We start from the raw sequence: 20,076 nt of genomic DNA on the forward strand, positions 1-20,076 counted from the left end.
TCTTCACCAAGAATAGCTATAAGCTATTCTCACAGTTTTTCCCTGAGAAACTTAATTCTAAGCTATATATTAGATTAAAACCGATTTTGAATAATATATTGGGGAAAAAAGAGATGCTATATGCAACTCCCAATAAGGCCTGGCAAAAGAAAGAAAGGGTTAGTCTGGGCCTGTACAGAACTAGGGGAAATGGAGATGGTCACTTCCACACCCAATTAAGGGATGCATTTACCTACCCAGGATCATTAAGGGTCCTCAACTCAGCACAGTCCCCATTCACAGTCTGGATTGAACCATATACAGTGTGGGTCTTCTTGAACCAGGCATTAATTAAAAGTCATGCACTTCCCCTATAAGAAAAGTACCACAGGAGAGGAAGTGGCTTAGTAGGCAATAATCATAGAGTGGTACGTCCAGTAACTTCATAGGGTCCTTGAATGATGCCAGCCAGTATCATGCCACAAACTCAGAGGCACATGGTAAGTAAACTTCTGGTCATTATTTCCACTGTTAGAATGCAGTGTCTGTCAAATTGAGCATTATTTTGCTCATAAGTAAGAGTGTCCCTCCAAAGTGATCACCTGGGGAGATGCTAATGACCATGATGCCTCCAGTGACCAGGACATGTTTTGGAAACTGATTTATGTTTAACAAGTGGGAACCCACGCGATTCACCAGACACAATGCACATTTTGTCCACTTTGAATATTTGCCCTTGAAGTATTTTGATTCTCCTGTCTAGACAAAGAGGTTGAGTTGTTCCAAATGTCATATGTCTTGTTTTGTCAGTCAGGATGGTTGTTTTGCACCAATTTTATTTCTCGTCCTCTTCAACAAACAAGGTTGCAGTTCGGACAAAGGGAAAATCAGCAACTACTGTCTGTGAAAGAGTGCCAGCCTTTAGATGGGAAGCTGTGGTAAATTATTGGCCAGGATTTAAGTGAAGCAGGTCAACTAACTTAATATGTCTTTGGCCACTTACTCCTGACAAAATATTTGAAAGTTGAAATGATTTTTAGCAAAGTGATCAAAAATTCTAGAGGGCAGATTAACGTTGCCCTTCATTAATTTTTTTTAAAATAAGGTATAACATTAACTGTTCCCTTTAAGACAACCCAAGAAGAAGTGCTTGTGTCTTCAAAATGCCCATGTGGTCTGGACACAAGGTGAGGCAGAGTCTGCTGGAGGTTGGTGGAAGATACAGTTGGAGGAAAGTGAATCATTATTGAAATTATTCTCATTGTTATTAAAATTATGAAAACCATACCTGCTCAGGAGCATTATATGCCTGTGTTACCGTAGGCAGTACAGCACGATGCCACAGAACTCTGGGCACCAAAGACACTGGAGGGATCAGGTGCAGTGGCTCTCAGCCTGGAGGCTCAGGTGTCCCGCAGGGGCTCCTACAGATGCCCATGTAAGAGTCTCCCCCAGAGAGTCTCCTTCATTGGTCTGGGATAGAAACTGGCATCCGGTTTGTTTTTGTTGTTTAAGTTAGCCAGGTTATTCCAGCCTGGATTAAAAATTGCTAAATAATCCCAAACCTTTCTACCTGTTTTATATGGAACCCAGTCAAGTTGAATTATCTCCCAAGAGTCACACAATTATTTAACGACAGAGATAGTTCTCAAATCCAGGCTCCTCAGGACTCCCCCGCAGTTCTGTTTCTTCTCTGCCCTGTGTGCCTGGTACACACTATAGTTGTGTTTTGGAAGGAAGCTAATTGCCATTATTTTTCTAGATTTTTATAAGGATTCTGAAAACTTTGTGCTAGAGATAGAGGATCACTATTATTGGATGAGCTTCATTAGACGCAGAAGCTGTGAACGGGAAGAGCTCTTGGTGAAATTGCATCCTAGGCTGTTAATAGAACCATGTTCTGAGCCCTTTCTAGTCCTTTGTAGTATTCCGTCCTCAATTCCCAGACTTGACAAGCTCTAGTAAAACAAATGAATCCAGCTTCCCTCACACATTGCAGAGAAATGGTGACACAGGAAGGAGACATTCAAAGTTGGCAGTGAATGAAGGATTCTCACTCCCTTCTCAACACCAAGCCACATATTACCAAATGCCATGTCCCCAAACAAGGCACTCCTGAGCTTCTGGGGGACCTGACAGTTTATTCAGATGCATCATAAAAGTCAGAACAGAGGCACCAAAGTCAAGGAGATGCAGATACTAAAGCTGTGGTTTCAGCGTTGTCTTACAAGGGTGGGTTCCAGGTAACTTTTTAAAACTGCCTTCGAGAGCAATAGCAAGAGAGAGCACCATCGGACGTTGAGTCCTTCCTCAAAGACTCTTCTTTATCTGAGGCTGAGACTGTAGGTTACTTAGAAAAGGAAGCAGTGCTGCACTTGATGAGACAGAATCTTATTTGCTTACTAATCATCTCTTTTAATTAATGCTGAGCTGCCTTGTGGACAAGGTAAGTATAACCTAATTAAGAGCTTGTATTTAAATCTCTCAAGTCACCCAGATAATTCTCAGGTTTTCCCCTGCTTATTAGATCAGGTTGAGCTTCTTATTACAGTTTTCATATAATTGAAGTAACTGTTCTTATGCCTCATTTTCATACTTAAAGCTCTAACTATGAAAGCCTGCCAAGATGAAAGCCTCATTGTCTGAGCATTGTGGATAGAGGATGGCAGGGAGGAGGGAAGGCCAAGGGAGAGACCCTAGGTTGGGGATGGGGGGAGGCATCTACAACCTTGCACTCTTAAAATGTTTTGGGATTGAATTTGACTTTTTAAAAATCTGCTATACTTTGCATTATGCAAATTTGATCTGGGAATCACCATTGACTCACACACAGCAAATACGAAAATAAAGGAATCCCACTTTGCAAAACAAAATAGCGAATCACTAGACTATGGCTAACTAAGCAGCTTTCCATAAGCACAGTAAGGTATTTGGGGGGGGGGGAGGTGTAATTGCTCCATTGATTTCCAATTTTCATCTTGTAGTTTCCAGACCATTGAACTGACAGTGCCTTCTGAATCTGAGAATAAAACTAGGATTTGTCACTGAAACTTCTGATTCCTTCTCTAGACCTATAGAGAAGGAAGAGCCAACTTTCCTCAAGGAACCCATCTGCCCTCTAGAAAATTCTCATCTCCTGAGAAGTCAATTAGCCCAGGTTTGGGAGCCATGGGTTCTAGACCCTGAATACACTCTGTGACTTGCAGTGATATTTCTATTTGTAGACTTCATCATGATTTTACACATCTCAAAAAGTTATTACTGATTTTAAAGATCAATGAAAAAATAAAAGCAAAGGGTTGTGGGTTCTGTCAGAGAAAAGCACTCAAGTTCCTGTTGTTTCATTTGTCGGTATTTTTTAAGGACATTATAGAAAACAGTTTTATTTTATTTATTGCTGAAAGTATTACAGATGCCTCCTTTTCCCCCCATTGACTCCTTCTAGCCCACCCCTGCCCCCTGTCCAGGCCTTCACCACCCTACAATGTGTGTCAATGGGTTTGATCTCTTACCACCCACCCTCACCTTCCCTCTGAGAAAACCATTTTTAAATTATTTTACGTGTCTCCAGGAATTTCAGGGCAGGAATTATGTCCAAATTTATTTTTAAAAAATTTTTTAAAAAGAAAATTCTCATCTCCTTGCTTCTAGAAGAGTCTACACTAAGTAATTTCTGGCAGAAAAAGCATAGAGAAACCCCTGTGGCCTGTTCATATTCTCAGTGAAGTTTTATAATTATTTCTAAACCTTTAGCTTTGGCTTTTCAGCATCCATGACCTGGAAGTACCCAGTCTCTAACATTGAGGAATTACAAAAACAATATGGAATAAATTACGATGGCATTTTCACCTCCAAAATGTTGTGAGTCATCAAGCTAGGAATCCAATAACAGTGACACCTCACATTTACATTCCCAATATTTTCTTTCTAGGGAGCTTTAACATATATTAAACCACCATAAGTATTCAACTCCTGCTGCAAAGCAAAAGGCTCCACAAACTTGAAAAGCTGCTATCAGCAAAATTGTCATAGTAGTCTGGTGCAACATATTCTCCTTGGCCACAGCTGTAATTAAATGGACTCATCTGAAATGTGGCTACAAAGAATTAGGAAATGAAATGATGCTTGTCACATCTCTTAAAATAAAGGGAAATGGGGCAAATTTCCCACTCCAGGCTCCTAAGAAAGGCATTAAAAATGTTAAAATAGATATTAGTATTAGTAGTTCTATTACTCAGAGTAAGCACTACTAACAAATACCAATTGCTCATTTCCAAGAATTAGAGGTGCTTTTGCAGTCTTAGGAGGAGAATTAGTCATTTGCCGTTTCCTAGAATGTAGGCAGATTTATTGTTCTGCAGTTTTGGATTTTTTTATTGTTTTGTTTTATTTTAAGTGTTCATTTTAAAAGCTGGGTAAAGTTTTGTGGGTAAAAATTTTGGGCTAAAGATGTGACTGATTAATTATCAGAGCCAGATTGCTCCTCAGAAGCTCAGGTTCAGAATGCCAAAGGAAGATTATGATTAATTTTTTAATTAAACAGCCCCAGCCTGTTCTAAATAGTACTGGCTGCTTCCCCACTCTTCAGCCTTTGGCCACCCTGGATGTCATAAAGGGAAAAGAATACTGTCTGGTTTGTGACACCTCTGTGATCTCCAAGTTTAGTGCAGAGTGAGGCATAATAAAGTTGAATTTTGCTTTGATGAGTGAATGGGAACATTTCTAACAATGAAGCAATAGGAGTGACTTTAGAAATAAAAACTGCGGTGAAGTCACCTGCTAAACAAAAAGACCTTTAGCACCAGGCAGAACAACAATTCAAGAATTTTAGTTCTCAAAAGCCATTTCACAAAAGAAAATCTCTAGTTTTCTTTTATAGCCTCAACTGTAAAGTCTTCATTTCTAAGGTTGTGGTTTGGAACTCAAAATATGTATTGTTGTGAAAGTTATGCCAAATGTATTGGCCTCCAAAGCACCTAAGAATAGACCAAACAGTACAATTTCAACTAGAGCAAACCTCTATTTTATGCAGAGCATTCTTGAGATGCAATTCTAATTGTCATCAGCTCATTGCAAGGCTTTCTGTCAGTCAAGGACCTAATAATGGAAGGGAAAAGGGGAGATAACCACAGCATGGGTAACTTATTTGAGCTCAGTTTATCTCTAGAAATTAAAGATTGGGGAACTATAAGAGCATGTGTTGAAGGATGGGTTAGGTAGCCCAGAGCTATAGCATTCTCCCTCTTGACAGGTATTCTATATAATAAAAGGGTAATATGCAAATTGACCCAACAGCGGAACAACCGGTTGCTATGATATGCACTGACCACCAGGAGGCAGATGCTCAACACAGGAGCTGTCCCTTAGTGGTCAGTGTGCTCCCACAGGGGGAGCACTGCTCAGCCACAAGCCGGGCTGACAGCAGGCCTAAGCCATCAGTGGGACATCTCCCAAGGGTTCCTGGACTGCTAAAGCATGCAGGCCGGGCTGAGGGACCACCCGCATCCCACCCCCCACCCCCCACCCACCCCCAGTGCACAAATGTTGTGCACCGGGCCGGGCCTCTAGTTTTTGTATAAACACCTGCACTAGTCACTCCAGATAACTTAAAGAGTTGAGATACAAAGCACTACTGTGAAGGGCGTACTAGTTTAAAAGCTAAAGGCAAGTCATTTGAATTCTTTTGTATACAGAAGTCATTATAACCATCACCCAATTTGCATGTATCAGTTTTTCTGCTATAACAGGGATTTTTCACAGTTTAATCTTTACCATGTCCTGTAAGATGGTCAGGATCATCCCTATTCACAAGAAAGGGTGCTCAAATTGGCCAGATGGCTTACAGGGTGACTATCTGATGCTAAAGTGTGATGCTGCACATAATTGGAAATCAAGAAATGGAAGCACATGTCACTACATCAAAGTCCTGCTCAGGTGACTAAACTTAATATACACATGAGGAGGATTTCTTTTTTTAAATATATTTTTATGATTTCAGAGATGAAGGGAGAGGGAGAGATAGAAACGTCAATGATGAGCGAGAATCATGGATCAGCTGCCTCCTGCACGCCCCACACTGGGGATCGAGCCCGCAACCCGGGTATGTGCCCTTGGCTGAAATCAAACCTGGGACCTTTTAGTCTGCAGGCTGATGCTCTATCCACTGAGCCAAACTGGCTAGGGCACGAGGAGGATTTCTTATTTGTAAGGTGAACCCTTAGCAATTAATGAGCTCACAAGTGGACAGACAAAACTGCTTATCTTGACAACCAAAATAGCTCCTCATTTCAAACCACATTGACCATTTAGCAGGAATTGATGAATTGCTCCGGGAACAGTCATTTGTGATTTTGAAGCTGCTGATTCGGCACAGGAGTGGGCTGTTATATTACAAGCACCTGGAGAGCTTACTGAATAACCTGATTTTATGGGTATAAGAAAATAATTTAAAATTTAAACCTTCAGATATCACGAAATATCATTTTATCCCTTAGTTTTATTATTCTCTTATGCTCATTTTAAACTAAAAATCTTTAACTTCCATGACTGAAATTTTTTTAAGTGAGGTTTTATTGAGTCAAAAATGCTAGACAAAAGACTGGTCTTGGGGCATGGAGTCTAAATCACCAGGCGCATGGCCAGGTAGAAAAGACAGCATGTCCACTGTCCCACCTCCAGTATGGGGAAGGGGAAAGAAAGAGGTAGTCTGACAGAATTCACATGAGCTATGGGCAAAGGTGGGGGACAGTAAAGCAGGGCCAGCTCTGGGGTAGTAGAATCCCCATAAAGAAATGTCCACTCCAATAGATTGGCTGTGGGCAGCAGTCTGGAAAGATCACCTGTAGATGAGCAAAGGCTCCTGGAGTTAGATGGTGCCTGGCTAAAATAAACAGCAGGAAATACCCACCTGGAAATTAATCCAAAATTCCAAGGGGTTAAAACAGGAATGTGAGAAGGCTTTTGTGAGCTGGTCAGCAGCCTTTAACAGGCTAACAGTTTCATCTCTTTCACTCTCCAGCCTTCTCTTTAATTTAGAACACCTCAGAATTTTTTTCTTTGCTTATCACCCAAAACCATTTCATGGAGTTGCTAAACAATAATATAACAAAAAGTAACAAATTGCTTTATTTAAATATTTCTCTTTTTTCCTTATGTTGCCTCTCATGCTCAAAGGGAAGGGCACAATAAACCACAAATAAAACCAAAGGACCAAGGACGCCCAGTATTTGTTATTTATCAGGAGTGGGATGTAGTCAATCATGTGTTCCTTTGTGTAAGAATTATTCCTGATAACAAAGAATTAGCTAGTTAGAGATATGCTCAGTAGCTTGATAATGACTGCATGTTCCTATTTAACGTGGCTTGTCCTGAGTAATTCTTCCAGTATTTCCTCTATTTTACTCTTTGATTTCATATAAAATATTGAGTGTCCTTTCTTTCCTTTGGTCCAATGACAGACACAAGACACACCACTTAGAATCTTTGGTCTGGGAAAGAGTTGTAATCCCTGCTACCCCTGTGGTCCCTGGGGAGCTAGTTAGAAATGCCAAACCTCAAGCCCTATCCCCAACCTGTTGAATCGAGGTCCTCCTGGTGAGTCATGCATGTTAGTCTGAGAAGCACAGCTCAACCTAGAGTTCCGTGTGGCAGTAACTTTCAGAATGGATTAGTGAATGGTTAATCTATAATAATAAAAGCCTAATATGCTAATTAGACCGGATATCCTTCCAGACGACCTTCCGGATGAAGCCAGGACTGCTAGGGAAACCCGGGTCCTGGGTGCCTGCCGGCAGCCGGAGGGAAGTCCGGGTCCGGGGTGCCAGAAGGAAGCCAGTGCTGGCAGCCGGGGGACGGAAGGCCTACTCTTGCCCAGATTTCGTGCTTTGGGCCTCTAGTTATTAGATAACTAGCTCTGAGGTTCCTGTTATTCACCTTCCCTAGTTTTCAGTATCCTCATCTGTAAAGCAGAAGAATTGAACTAGATGATTTCTAGTTCCCATGACTGCTAACCCAAGCTCCCTTTTATTTCTAAGATTGTAACTACTTCATAGCCAGTACTGAAAAAATCATGGTCAGGTCAAACATGGTCCCTCTCCTCAAATATCTTGCAATGAGATAAAACTGACATGTGCAAGCAGCAACCAGAAATAAAATATCAGACTGGGTTTGATTGAGAGTGATATAGCATCAACATGAGTTTGCATTCTCAGGAAAAGTCAGTGAAAGTCTTTGAAAGACTAGAATGATTTATATAGATGAAAGTGGAGGGACTGGGTTTTCTAGGAGGTAAAGAACATTAGCCAAATACAGAAAGAAGTAGGGAAATGTCTCTGAATAAGTAGGGTAAGGCCAAATTGTGGGAGACCAGGACAGGCAGAATGGGAGTTTACATATGATATAACAATTTGAGTTGGAAAATAATATGATCAAAAAGGATTTGGGGAAAGAAGTCTGCAATTCTGATAAATTCCCAGCCAGGATATTTTTAAGTGTTATCTATTCACCATTATCTCTTTTATCACTATCGAGAATTCTGGTATTTCCTCCAAGGTGCTCCATTTTTCTTCTGTTTTCAATTCCTTAGTCTCTAGGTGGCATCTGGTTTATTGCTCTGGATATATCATTAGCATGTCTGTTCGGTAGTTTAATTTATCCATTTAATTTTCTATTTAAATTATTATATTTTAATTTTAGAAGTTCTATTTTTTATTATTTTTCAAATGTATGTGGTCATTCCTTATCATCTCTTGTTCTTTACTCACATATTGAATTTTCTCATTTATGTTTTTAACATATAGCTATTTCATACTCTGTGTCTGATCATTTCAATATCTTTGAGGATCTTATTCTACTGTCTGTTGTTTCCTTTGGTTCTCACTCATGCTGCTTTATTCCCTTGTGTAATTTATTGTAGTTATTTTACTATGAAAATATTATTTTCCCTTGGAAATTATTTGAGGTCTTGATTGATGACATATTCCTGCACAGAGAATTTACATTTGTTTCTGCCAGTTAGCAGGAGCCATTACCCCAACAGAACTATTATATATCACTCTGTTTGAGTTTCTGAAATCATGTTGATAGTGTGAATGTGGGCTAAAACCTGGATGAGGATCTATTTTTGTTTATAAATAATCAGAGGAGAATTTCTTTTTCTTTTCTATTTAGGAAAAAAGGTAAGCAGGCAAACTTCCTGATCTCTTATGTACACCAGACTTATTTTTTTCTTCCTTACTCTTGAGGTTGGAGGCCTTTGAAGTATCCCAGGTCTATAGGGGGTCCCTGATTAGTCTCACCCACACTGCATAAACCCATTAAAGCAGATACCCAAGTCTTCCGGGATTTAGGAGAAACTGACAGGGTTAAAGCCTGCTTTAGTGCTTCTTTATCTCCTGAGATTCCAGCTTCCACTCTGTTTAGGAATCAGGATATTCCCTCTTTTCATGCCAGCTCAGCACTGCATTACAAAAGGCTTTCAAAAATATTTTCCCAGTATTTCCATTGTTTCCAGATAGAAATGAAAGGCTTTATACAATTAAACTGAGACCTAAGAGTAACTATGTATATGGTGATATGAATAACTATATACATAGATTTATCATTATATGCATTTATGGCATTTCATTTATAAGTTACTTGTCATAACTTTATTTCTGGTTGCATCTGGTAATATTATATATGCTATATATTCTCTTTTTTTTCCAACTATACTGCAAGAGAAATTTGCATGCCTTTTGTCACTTGTCTTCTTTGAAAGATAAAACATTTGGTATGCAGTTATTATAGATTTAAATAAATATAATCAGCTGTTATCTTATTTTAAAATTTTCATTACATTATGTGGAACGATAGAACTTTTCAAAACCTCTCGAAATAATAGGGTCACAGATATAGTTACACCCAGGTCCAGCTGGCATAAAGGGATCACTTATATTGAAAATATTAGAAACATTTGAACTGTTGCACAAATGTTAATGCCAGTAAATAGAAACATGATTTCCTTTGAGCAAAGATCATATTCCAGGAAAAATTGTGCCTGTGCTTCATTTAAGAAAAATAATTTGAAAGTTTATAGTTATTCACAATTTCAAGAAAACCTTTAAAAAATAGTGTCTCCCTTTGTCTAACGAAGGCTCGTTTGGTAAAGTAGATGATGTACCCCTTCTTAAAAAATCTGAGTTCATATGAGACATTTTCTCAAGTAGGTACACATCTCATTCATCACTGCAGTCACTAAAAATAAGCAGCCCCAGCCAGCCCTGCCCTATCTAACCCATGGCTGTTCTTCTTCCAGTATGTGCGAGTATCTTTCGATACAAAACCTGATCTCCTCTTACACCTGATGACCAAGGAATGGCAGTTGGAGCTTCCCAAGCTTCTCATCTCTGTCCATGGGGGCCTGCAGAACTTTGAACTCCAGCCAAAACTCAAGCAAGTCTTTGGGAAAGGTCTTATCAAAGCAGCCATGACGACTGGAGCGTGGATATTCACTGGCGGGGTTAACACAGGTGATTGGAAGTGGGGCAGAGAAAGGCAACACAAGCCACGAGAGCACTGTGACTAAGATAACTTTCTCCGAAGGTTAAATGTATTTATATCCCCCCTGGCTTCTCCTACCCATGTGTCCATACTCACTAGTTCTCTCTTCTCTCATCATTCTCTCTCCCTCCTTCACCTAAATAATAACTCTACCATTATTTCTCAACCAAGTAGAATTACTTACGCATGACAAACAGGTTGTGATATTTAATACTTGACTATACAGAATTTTTAAATGTGACTAATGTAATACCATAGGATATTTTCAATATCTCAAGTTGCCAAATAAGCATCCAATAATTCTTTTAAAAAAAAATTTTATATTTTTCAAATACAGTTAACATTTGATATTATATTAGTCTCAGGTGATCAGCATAGTGATGAGACATTTATATAACTTATGAAGTTATCCTCCAATAAGTCTAGTATCCCCTGACACACACATATTTATTGCAGTATTATTGACTATATGCCCTGCGCTGTACCCAATAATTCTTTAAGGAATAACTTTTGCTCTAAATTAGAAGCTCTGCCTCTGTTTTTTAATTGATTTTAAGTTTGATGGAAGTAGCTTTAATTTTGTAAAATGCTCTTTCCATCTGAAACATAAAGTATAGTAGCAAAGCCCAGAATATTATTTGTTTGTTATTTCAAATGTTATTAAATAATCTCCACATCAGTAGAAGATACACTCCACTCTGAATTCCAAACAGTTTTTTCAACCTGCAAGAGACATTTCTACATTGTGATACAGGCAGGTTGTCAAACCAATTCTTACAAACCCACTTATACTGAAGTGCTTATCTGCAGAATTAATGTGCAACAGAGTGGAATGGATGCCTGTAAATTGTTTTGACATATTTCCCCAGCCTGAATCTGAAGTGCCAATTGAAAGTACACAAGTAATGCTGCAGTGAGTTAATTCAAACTTGTTACAAGTCTCAAAGTCTGCAGATGTAGGCAAACTTGGAGGTCGTGGAACATTCTAACATAACCCCGGACCAACGAGTTTTAAATAAAAGATTATCTCAGTGTTGTTTATTCTCTTGTTTATAGTTTGGATGATGTTTGGGTGAGTCCTGCACTCAGAATTCTCCTCAATACCTAGAATTTGTGAGCATTCAGCACGGAACTCGATGCACACAATTCAGCAGTGAACTCAGGATTGCCTGAGCTCTTCATTGTTACGTGAAATCCTGGCTTAGTCTGTAACTGACATGATCTGAGAATGACCTGCTCAGTCAGCTCTTCACTGTTTATTTTGTAGTGATCAAATGTCCACAGAGCAATTTTCTTTCAATGACTGTTTAGGCTTCAGGGCTCCAACTTTCACTCACAGCTTAGTAGGCACCATTCGCCTGGGATTATTCACTCTGTTGCTCTCCTGACATAACCTGTACCTTATATCGAGACCAACTCAAAATTTCTAAAGGTTGTGAAGAAATTCTTACCAATCTCTTGTTTCTGAGTACTTGTTTTTCTTCTTTTATGAAGCACATCTAATAACAAAAGAAGAGTTTACAACATAAATACTATAAACCAAAGAGTTCTTTTCTGCCTCATTCCAGGCTTGAGGTTCAATGCAATACTCTTGTGAGGTGACACACTCAGATTACATAGGAGATAATGGTGGGATTATGGCAGATGGAAGGGCATTGGACTTCTTGTCCAGGACTACCCTGGAAGGAATTTTGCATGTAAATGGGGGGAATTTTTAATATGAATAGTCACAGCTTTGTTCCTTATATTTTTAAACCAGTGCTCTCACTTAGGAGATCCATAGATAAGCTAATAAGTGAAATTGATACTCTTCTCAACACTTCCAGAATAGCTCAACGTGGATTAGTGGTTATTTACACTATTTTGTTATTTGATTTTTTAAAAGGAGGATCTTTCCGTTTCCTCTTACAAATATTTCCGAATCGAGTTGTTTACACATGTATGTCCCCGCCCATGACTCAATTGCCTGGTGTGTTTTGTGTGCTTAGTTCAGTGCATAGTTTCTAAGCCTTTACTCTGAGCTAGCCCCTGAAATACACAAAGATGAGTATGATACTGACCCCCGCCTTAACCTTTCCCTCAAGGAATTTTACATTTAGAGGAGCCATCTTCGTGTGTGATTATGATTCATGACAGAATATGGTAGGAGACATATTGAGCTATTCAAGATATGCAAACCAAATCCTGTTCAAACTTAGATGAAATAAAATCCAGCTCAGCTTTCATATACAGTGATGGCGAACCTTTTGAGCTCGGCGTGTCAGCATTTTGAAAAACCCTAACTTAACTCTGGTGCCGTGTCACATATAGAAATTTTTTGATATTTGCAACCATAGTAAAACAAAGACTTATATTTTTGATATTTATTTTATATATTTAAATGCCATTTAACAAAGAAAAATCAACCAAAAAAATGAGTTCATGTGTCACCTCTGACACGCGTGTCATAGGTTCGCCATCACTGATATAGGAGATGAAACCAGGTGTGAAGTTTTCCTTGAGCAATGGGTGGAATTTTTGTTAGTGGAAACATCTTCTCTTAGAGAATATATTTCATATCTTATATGAAAATTACCATTGAAGATGGAGGTGAAAAGATTATTAATTGAACCTTCTTTAGATGGTTTATAAAGAGATAAGTTATAGGTCTCCAACCATCTTATAAACTGAATTTCTCACTTTTAACTACAGTGATGGGGAAGGCCATCATGATAGGAGAGGAAAACTATTAGAATGATAAAGATAAAAAGGTATATTTATATATTTTTAACATGAACTTTCCACAGAATATGCCAACATTTTTTTTCCAAGTAGGGTCTGCACATTATGTGTCCATAAATTGAAAGATGAAATTAAGGTTGACAAAATCTGAGCTGACACTATTCAATTTGACCCTAACTCTTACAACTGTGGTGTAAATTTAATATAATGTTTATATCATGCTTTTTATAGGATACAGTCATGGAATTGGTTCTTAGTCATATTTAATACATCATTATGCTTATAATACCAGAAAAAGATTTTCTAAGTTTAAAGAATTATATTTATGTTTTTACAGAAGTTAGATGCATTTTTTCATATAAGATGAGTTAAGAAATGCATTGCTGGAGTTCATATACAAGTCTTGACAAATGTATCTGGCATCAGAGGCACAAGTTCATACTCACATAAACAATGCAGTTTGTATAGAAATGTGTCAAAATTGTATATTCAGCACATTTAATCTTGGGAGAAATAATAGTAGTTCTCACAATTTATTTTAGAACAATGGAAAGTAATTGCTTTAAAAGGCAAGAATAACTTCTCTTTTTCCTCTTAGGTGTTATTCGTCATGTTGGCGATGCCTTGAAGGACCATGCATCTAAGTCTCGAGGGAAGATATGTACCATAGGTATTGCCCCCTGGGGAATTGTGGAAAACCAGGAGGATCTGATTGGAAGAGATGTAAGTCCTGGGAGTTTCCCCTGTATGTAACTTCTCATAGGGGTGATATCAAAAAAGTTAAATAAAATTGCCATTCAAAATATACACATTACAGTACTCTCTCAGCCCCTACCTCCAAAAATGAAACTTATGTTAGGAATCATTTATTGAAAGACTATTCACTTTCCAAAATCTATCTTTGAAAACTCCAGTGTCAATTCTTTTTACTAAGAAAGTTCCTAAGTAAGACCTATCAACTGCCTTCTTGGCCTGAATCAAGCAGTGGTCTTTCCTCACCCATCAAATCTTGCAAGTGCTCTTGGCAAGGATACATTAAGATTCATTAACAACATGGACCCATTGACTCACACATCAAGAGTTCTCTCCTCACCCCAGGTCTCCAACTTCTTTATTATTTGAGTGCCCTTCACCTAGACCTGGAACACTGCAAAGGGAGATTCTTAGCATAGAGCTGTGGCTGCCTTGGTTGGTCTTTCTTTCACTGGGTGAGGAGAGGGCATAATTGGATTCTGTATTTCCCATTATGGCACTACTCAGAAGCCTTGACCAAATTCAGCAGGATGCCAACCGCTTTTTTCTATTCTAACGTCCAGAGCCACACACTGACCAATCAATCAACAATTCATCAGAGAGAACTTGGTCTTATATTTATCTGAGTCGTCGTCTTATCCATGGGGTCTGTCAAAAAGTCAAAAGAAAAAAACTCAAAGAGGTTGAGAACTGGTCTTAATCTGCTTTTTCTGTTGAATTGCAATCATGTGAAGCCATCTTACTTCAATGCAATACAATATATGCAATTTTTTCAAGTTCAAACAAAATACTTTGAAGAAAAAAATCAAATACCATGAAACACAAGCAATAAACAAATACTCTTTAAATTCATCAAGGCTTTTATTTTAAGTTATAAGAAGTTTCCATATCAATGTTTCCAGTTTACATGTAGACATGCTAATTTATCCAGAATATGTAGAGTAAGGAATGAGATATTGGTTTTATCAGTGGAGTGTCCCTGTAACTGAAATTTACTGGCTGTTTTATATCACACACAAATTAAATATCTCAAGCAGCAATTCCCAAAGTGTTTTGTAGTCAGAAGTGACTGTAAAAGTAATGTTACTAATTTTTTCAGAGTGTCTGAGACTGGTCTTTGATGGAGTATACGTGGATTAGAGTCCAAGTTGGCTCTTAAGTGTAGGTTAATTGTGACCTAGAACAAATATATTTCTTAAAGAACTAGACTCTGCTACAATGTCCTAATACCAAAAGCACTTATTATTGCATTTTATTAACAAATGAGTTAATTATTTAAAATGTGATAACTTAGAAATCATCTTTAAATATTCACAGCTTCAGCATCTCTATCCTAAACCTGTTATTATTATTTGATGTTGGGTGGGAGAGGCATTCTGGAACTTTCTCATTCAAATGACCTAGGAATAAATAGAAGCTGATTATTTCTTTATTCAAGAGAGGGTAACCAAATAATTGTCTCAGTTGCCTAAACATTTGCAGAGAATGCTGTCCTTCTTATAATATTCTGTTTGTTCCTCTTATAAATCTTCTATGATTGCAGAAAGATAGTACTTATATTGCATTTACTTGTTTTGCTGAGCTGAATCACTCCTGATTTATTTTTCCTCCCATTCCTACATTTTTCTCTGATTTTACCTCCCCTTATGCTATTTTATTCTCCCCCCCCCCCCCATATTTCTTCCTACTTGTATGCCAATAGGAATTTACCCATGCCTGTGCCAATAGGATTTAATTATATTGTCTGACTTTCCAATGAGAAATGGTCTTGATACCAGCCTAGAGGGCAGAAAGAGCCACTTGTGTGTACAGTAAATTGTGCACATTCATTGTCCCTGCTCACAGGAGTCTATAATAAAGGCAAGCCATAGCTCACCAACATCCAAGTGAACCTCAGAGAGAGCATAGAGAAAAGGAAATGAAATTGGCAGGTTGTAGAAAACACAGGAAAAACGGGTGTATTTTAGTTCTTTAGTAAATCTTTGACCAAGATCCACTGAATTTCAACCACTCTAGTACAGTTTTTCACAAAAACTGGGGAATTGGAATATACATAGAATTTCTCAGGCTCTTGTTTTTCAGGCTATAAATTATTGTAATAAAATTGGTATATATCATGACATAGTTTGAGGGAATTTTTAATATGTCTTTGCTATTCTAGTATGATCATTCAACAAGAATGTAATGGTAGGTTGCCATAAAAAGTAGTATATAAATAAAATGTTGATGATCATGGTAAAAATCCCCCTAAAAATCATCAAAATAGAAATGTTTTCTGGTAAGCTTCTTAAGTAGTTATAACAATTTTCATAGCTATTTTAATTTAGTGCCTCTGCCCTTTTTCTTCTACTTTATATAATTAAACTTGCATGTAATAAACATCAAAAAGATAAACCTCATGTAGCAGGGGGAAAACACTAATGTATTGTTAAAAATCTTTGCCACTTCAGAATTCTATCAAAATGCAATTATCTGAAAACATAAGATAGTGGTATTTTTGTCAAGTCCATGTCTGTATTTCAGAATAATGTTGAAGTGGCACAAAATAAGTGTCAAGGGAAATCTAGGAAATTTACTTGAAATAAATAAAAATATAAGAATAAAAAAAAGGCTCTATTTCTTATCCTTGATATTTACTGCAGTGGATTTATTGCCCAAGTGATAGAAAATATAGATTATTTTATTTCTGTGGAGCTGGCTCTCAAATGAGCACTTTTAGAAGCTGGACATTCAAGTATTACTAGAGTATGCTATTTATAGAAGCCGTTGACACAGCAGTTGCTAGTTGCTATTCATCTCAGAATATGAATATCCCTTTGGAATGCTACTATAAAGGCAAAACTAGTTCTAAACATAAAGAAGAACGATTAAATTGCCCCAAGTCTGCTTCAAGATATCTTGAAGCATTTACATTACCTCCCTTCAAGTCTTAGCTCTTAGTTAGACCTTAAATTAGACTTTAAAGATACAGGCATGTATTTTTGGAGTCTCAGAGCTCCAATTAGAGCCTCAAGTATAGTAGGTGCTCAATGAATATTGATGAAGCTGAATTGGGCACGATGAAATTCAGGCTACAAGGAAAATAAACATTATGGGGAAAATACTATGATAGATCTTAACTAGTTTACAACTTTATCACACGTTATCTCTAATCATATTTCCAAGCTTGATCATACTATAGTGACTGTAGTGAGGGCATTTTTCAACCTGGCATATGAATAGAAAACTATTTTCTTATTTAGCAATTCAAGGTGGGAGTTGGATGATCATGTTGGTAATGGGGGCAAAGTGTAGACTGAGAACAGACCTGTCTCTAAACCACTGGTTCTCAACTTGTGGGTCGCGCACAATGAAAATACATCCTGCATATCAGATATTTACATTACGATTCATAACAGTAGCAAAATTACAGTTGTGAAGTAGCAACAAAAATAATTTTATGGTTGGGGGTCACCACAACATGAGGAACTATATTAAAGGGTCGGGCATTAGGAAGGTTGAGAACCACTGCATCCTTTGAGAAATGCGTGATTCACCCAAATGAATGAGAACTAGCCTTGGTTCTTTAAATTTAAATTTCTTCTATTCTGTTTAACCAAACATTTATTTTCTCAATTAGTAGATTAATACAACAGACTTGGTTAAGAATAATGCTATGAATATTAGATAGTAATACTTTTTTGTCCTGAGATTAGACATGAAAATGTATATTGTTTAGCTATTGAGGTGAACCCCACCTCTGTGATTTCTCCATATTACTCTTACTGACCCTTTCTTCTATTACAACCCCAAAATTCTACACTTCAATCAAACTAACCTCAAGACTCACTTCCACCAAGTCATCTTTTCTAAGTTTATCCCAAATGTCATATTCTGATTTATCTCATAACTGTCTTCTTCCCCACCTTAATTAATAACTCCTCAAAAATAGAGACTGAGTTATTTTTGTTTGTTTCATATTAACCACTGATGTAATACTTTTTATGAACACGAAACATTGACATATCATTTAAACTCCACAAGATTTGATTGCTCCATTTCTAAGTGGTTTCTAAAAACACCTGTTCTGTCTATCTTCATAAAATTTCTATGAGCATAATCATAATAATGGTAATTATAGTTTATTGGGCTCTTATTTGATGATGCTCTCTGTGCTGGCATAGATTATTATCCTTATGAGGTCTGTGTTATCACTTTTCATAGTAAGGCAGCTAAATAAGGATTAGAACCAAGATCCACTGTCTCTGAAGCCCATACTCTTAACTAGTAGTATGCCAAGTAAGGTATAAGAAGGTATTTAATGATATCATGTTCTTATTATTAGTTAAGGTAATTGGCAAATATCATATGCCTGTAAGTTGAATTAAAAATAGATTCAACAAGTGTGGCCAGAGTCTTTCACTTCGTCCCTAGATAATCTCAACCTTAATAGATGATTATAAAAGTGTCACCAGTGTAAAGTCAAGAAAGAAGTTCCAATGTATTTTAATTTTCATATGACTCATTTTAGACTTGTATTCCTTTAGAAAACAATCTTCCCGGAGTTTTTTCAGGGAATGGAACAATTTATGAAGCCATTATCATTTGTTTTTTCCCAAATCTAGATTAACAACACACATTTCAAATTAAAAACCTAGATATGATCACAAGAAAAAATACATTTCATTTTAACTTGAGGATGAAAATTGTGTTTGGGGAGATTTCCAACACATCATCTTATGTGCTTATCAAATTATCTTGACATTCAAGGACATCTTATAGTTTCCTTAATTATAGATTTATTCTCAGAATTTTATAATCTCTAAGAGTTCTTATATTTAATTGGAAAGTGTTCTTTTGATGTCATTTTGATATTTCAAGCCAAGAAAAATCAAGTTTAATAATACCATTGAATGATAATTCTGGGGTAGTTATCAACTCAGTATATATATATATCACTTAATTTCTAAGGCAAGCCGAGTATGACTTCAAATTGTAAACTCAGAAAACTTACCACAGTAGTGGTCCTGATGCAGGATTTATTGGATTTTTCATTACTAGGTTAGCTAAGATTTATCCAGGAGATGTGAGAGGAAAAGTTCACAGGCAAAGAGACCCACTCAAGTCTGCTACACTTACAGAGCATCCAATACTAACTTGACCTTGGACCACACACAGGTTCTAGGTTAATTTACTTACATGGGGAATGCAGATTCAGTGAGGACAGTGTTGAATTTGGACATAGTCATGCTGATTCCAAAGTTCTTTTGCGGTATCCATGTGAAAATATCCAGCAGGCCAGTGAGTCTATGAGGCAGGATTCCAGGCTACACACTTCAAGTTGGAAGGTATCTGCATAAGGATGACAAGTATCTGAGCTATTTTGGTGGATGAGATCACCACTAAGTATGCAGAGTGAGGAAAAGGAAGGCCTACACTTGAATCCTGATGCTCTTCCAACATTTTATGGCTGAGCAGAAGAAAGTGGCCTACAAAGGGGACCAGAAGATCTTAAAGGTAGGAGCAAAACCAGAGGGTGTTATAGAATCCAAGGAGAATATGTGTTTCAGGATGGAGTGAAGGGTAATGCCAAATAGAATTGCAAGACTATGGAAGGTAAGGATTTGGAAGTGTTCATCCAGTTGATTAAGATGAACATAATTGACATCACTGGTTCTCTCTGTATTAGAAGAATGGTGAAGATCAAGCTCCCATTTTAATGGGTTAAGGAAGGAAAAGTAGAGATGACAAGCAGAAACTACTCTTTTACAGGTTTGATTGTGAAGAGAGGAGATATGTACGAGTACCTGAAGGAAGCCATGAAGTAAGGGTTGTTGTTGTTTTTTTCATCAAGATAGGAGAAACTTGAGTTGGTTTATATGCTTATGGTAGGAAGAGAGCTAGAGATGTTATTAGTCATGTAATATTGGACATGTTACTTAACCTCTTTGTGGTTACTTTTACCATCAGTAAAATGGGAAAAATGATAGCAATACTAAAACTAACAACTTTTTACTATCATTAAGAGAATTAAAAGATTATCTGTATAAAAGTCCTTAGATGGGTGCTGATATTTCTTAAGCTCTAAAAAAGTGTTGATCTTAT

At 37.4% G+C, this 20,076-nt stretch overlaps 1 protein-coding gene across 7 annotated transcripts in view; it reads left to right on the plus strand.

Annotated features, from left to right (window-relative positions):
• The window catches only part of TRPM3 (transient receptor potential cation channel subfamily M member 3), a 773,499-nt gene that overhangs the window by 542,234 nt on the left and 211,189 nt on the right, over positions 1-20,076 (plus strand). For all 7 annotated transcript variants that reach the window (XM_070431513.1, XM_070431508.1, XM_070431509.1 and 4 more), the window contains exons 4-5: positions 10,274-10,487; positions 13,838-13,962. In XM_070431513.1, the coding sequence (XP_070287614.1) occupies positions 10,274-10,487; positions 13,838-13,962 (339 nt within the window). The remainder of the gene's footprint in view (positions 1-10,273; positions 10,488-13,837; positions 13,963-20,076) is intronic.

The sequence above is a fragment of the Myotis yumanensis genome, unplaced genomic scaffold (genome assembly GCF_028538775.1).
Source record: "Myotis yumanensis isolate MYYU_CA2020_CCGP unplaced genomic scaffold, mMyoYum1.0.hap1 SCAF_12, whole genome shotgun sequence".
Classification (NCBI taxonomy): domain Eukaryota; kingdom Metazoa; phylum Chordata; class Mammalia; order Chiroptera; family Vespertilionidae; genus Myotis; species Myotis yumanensis.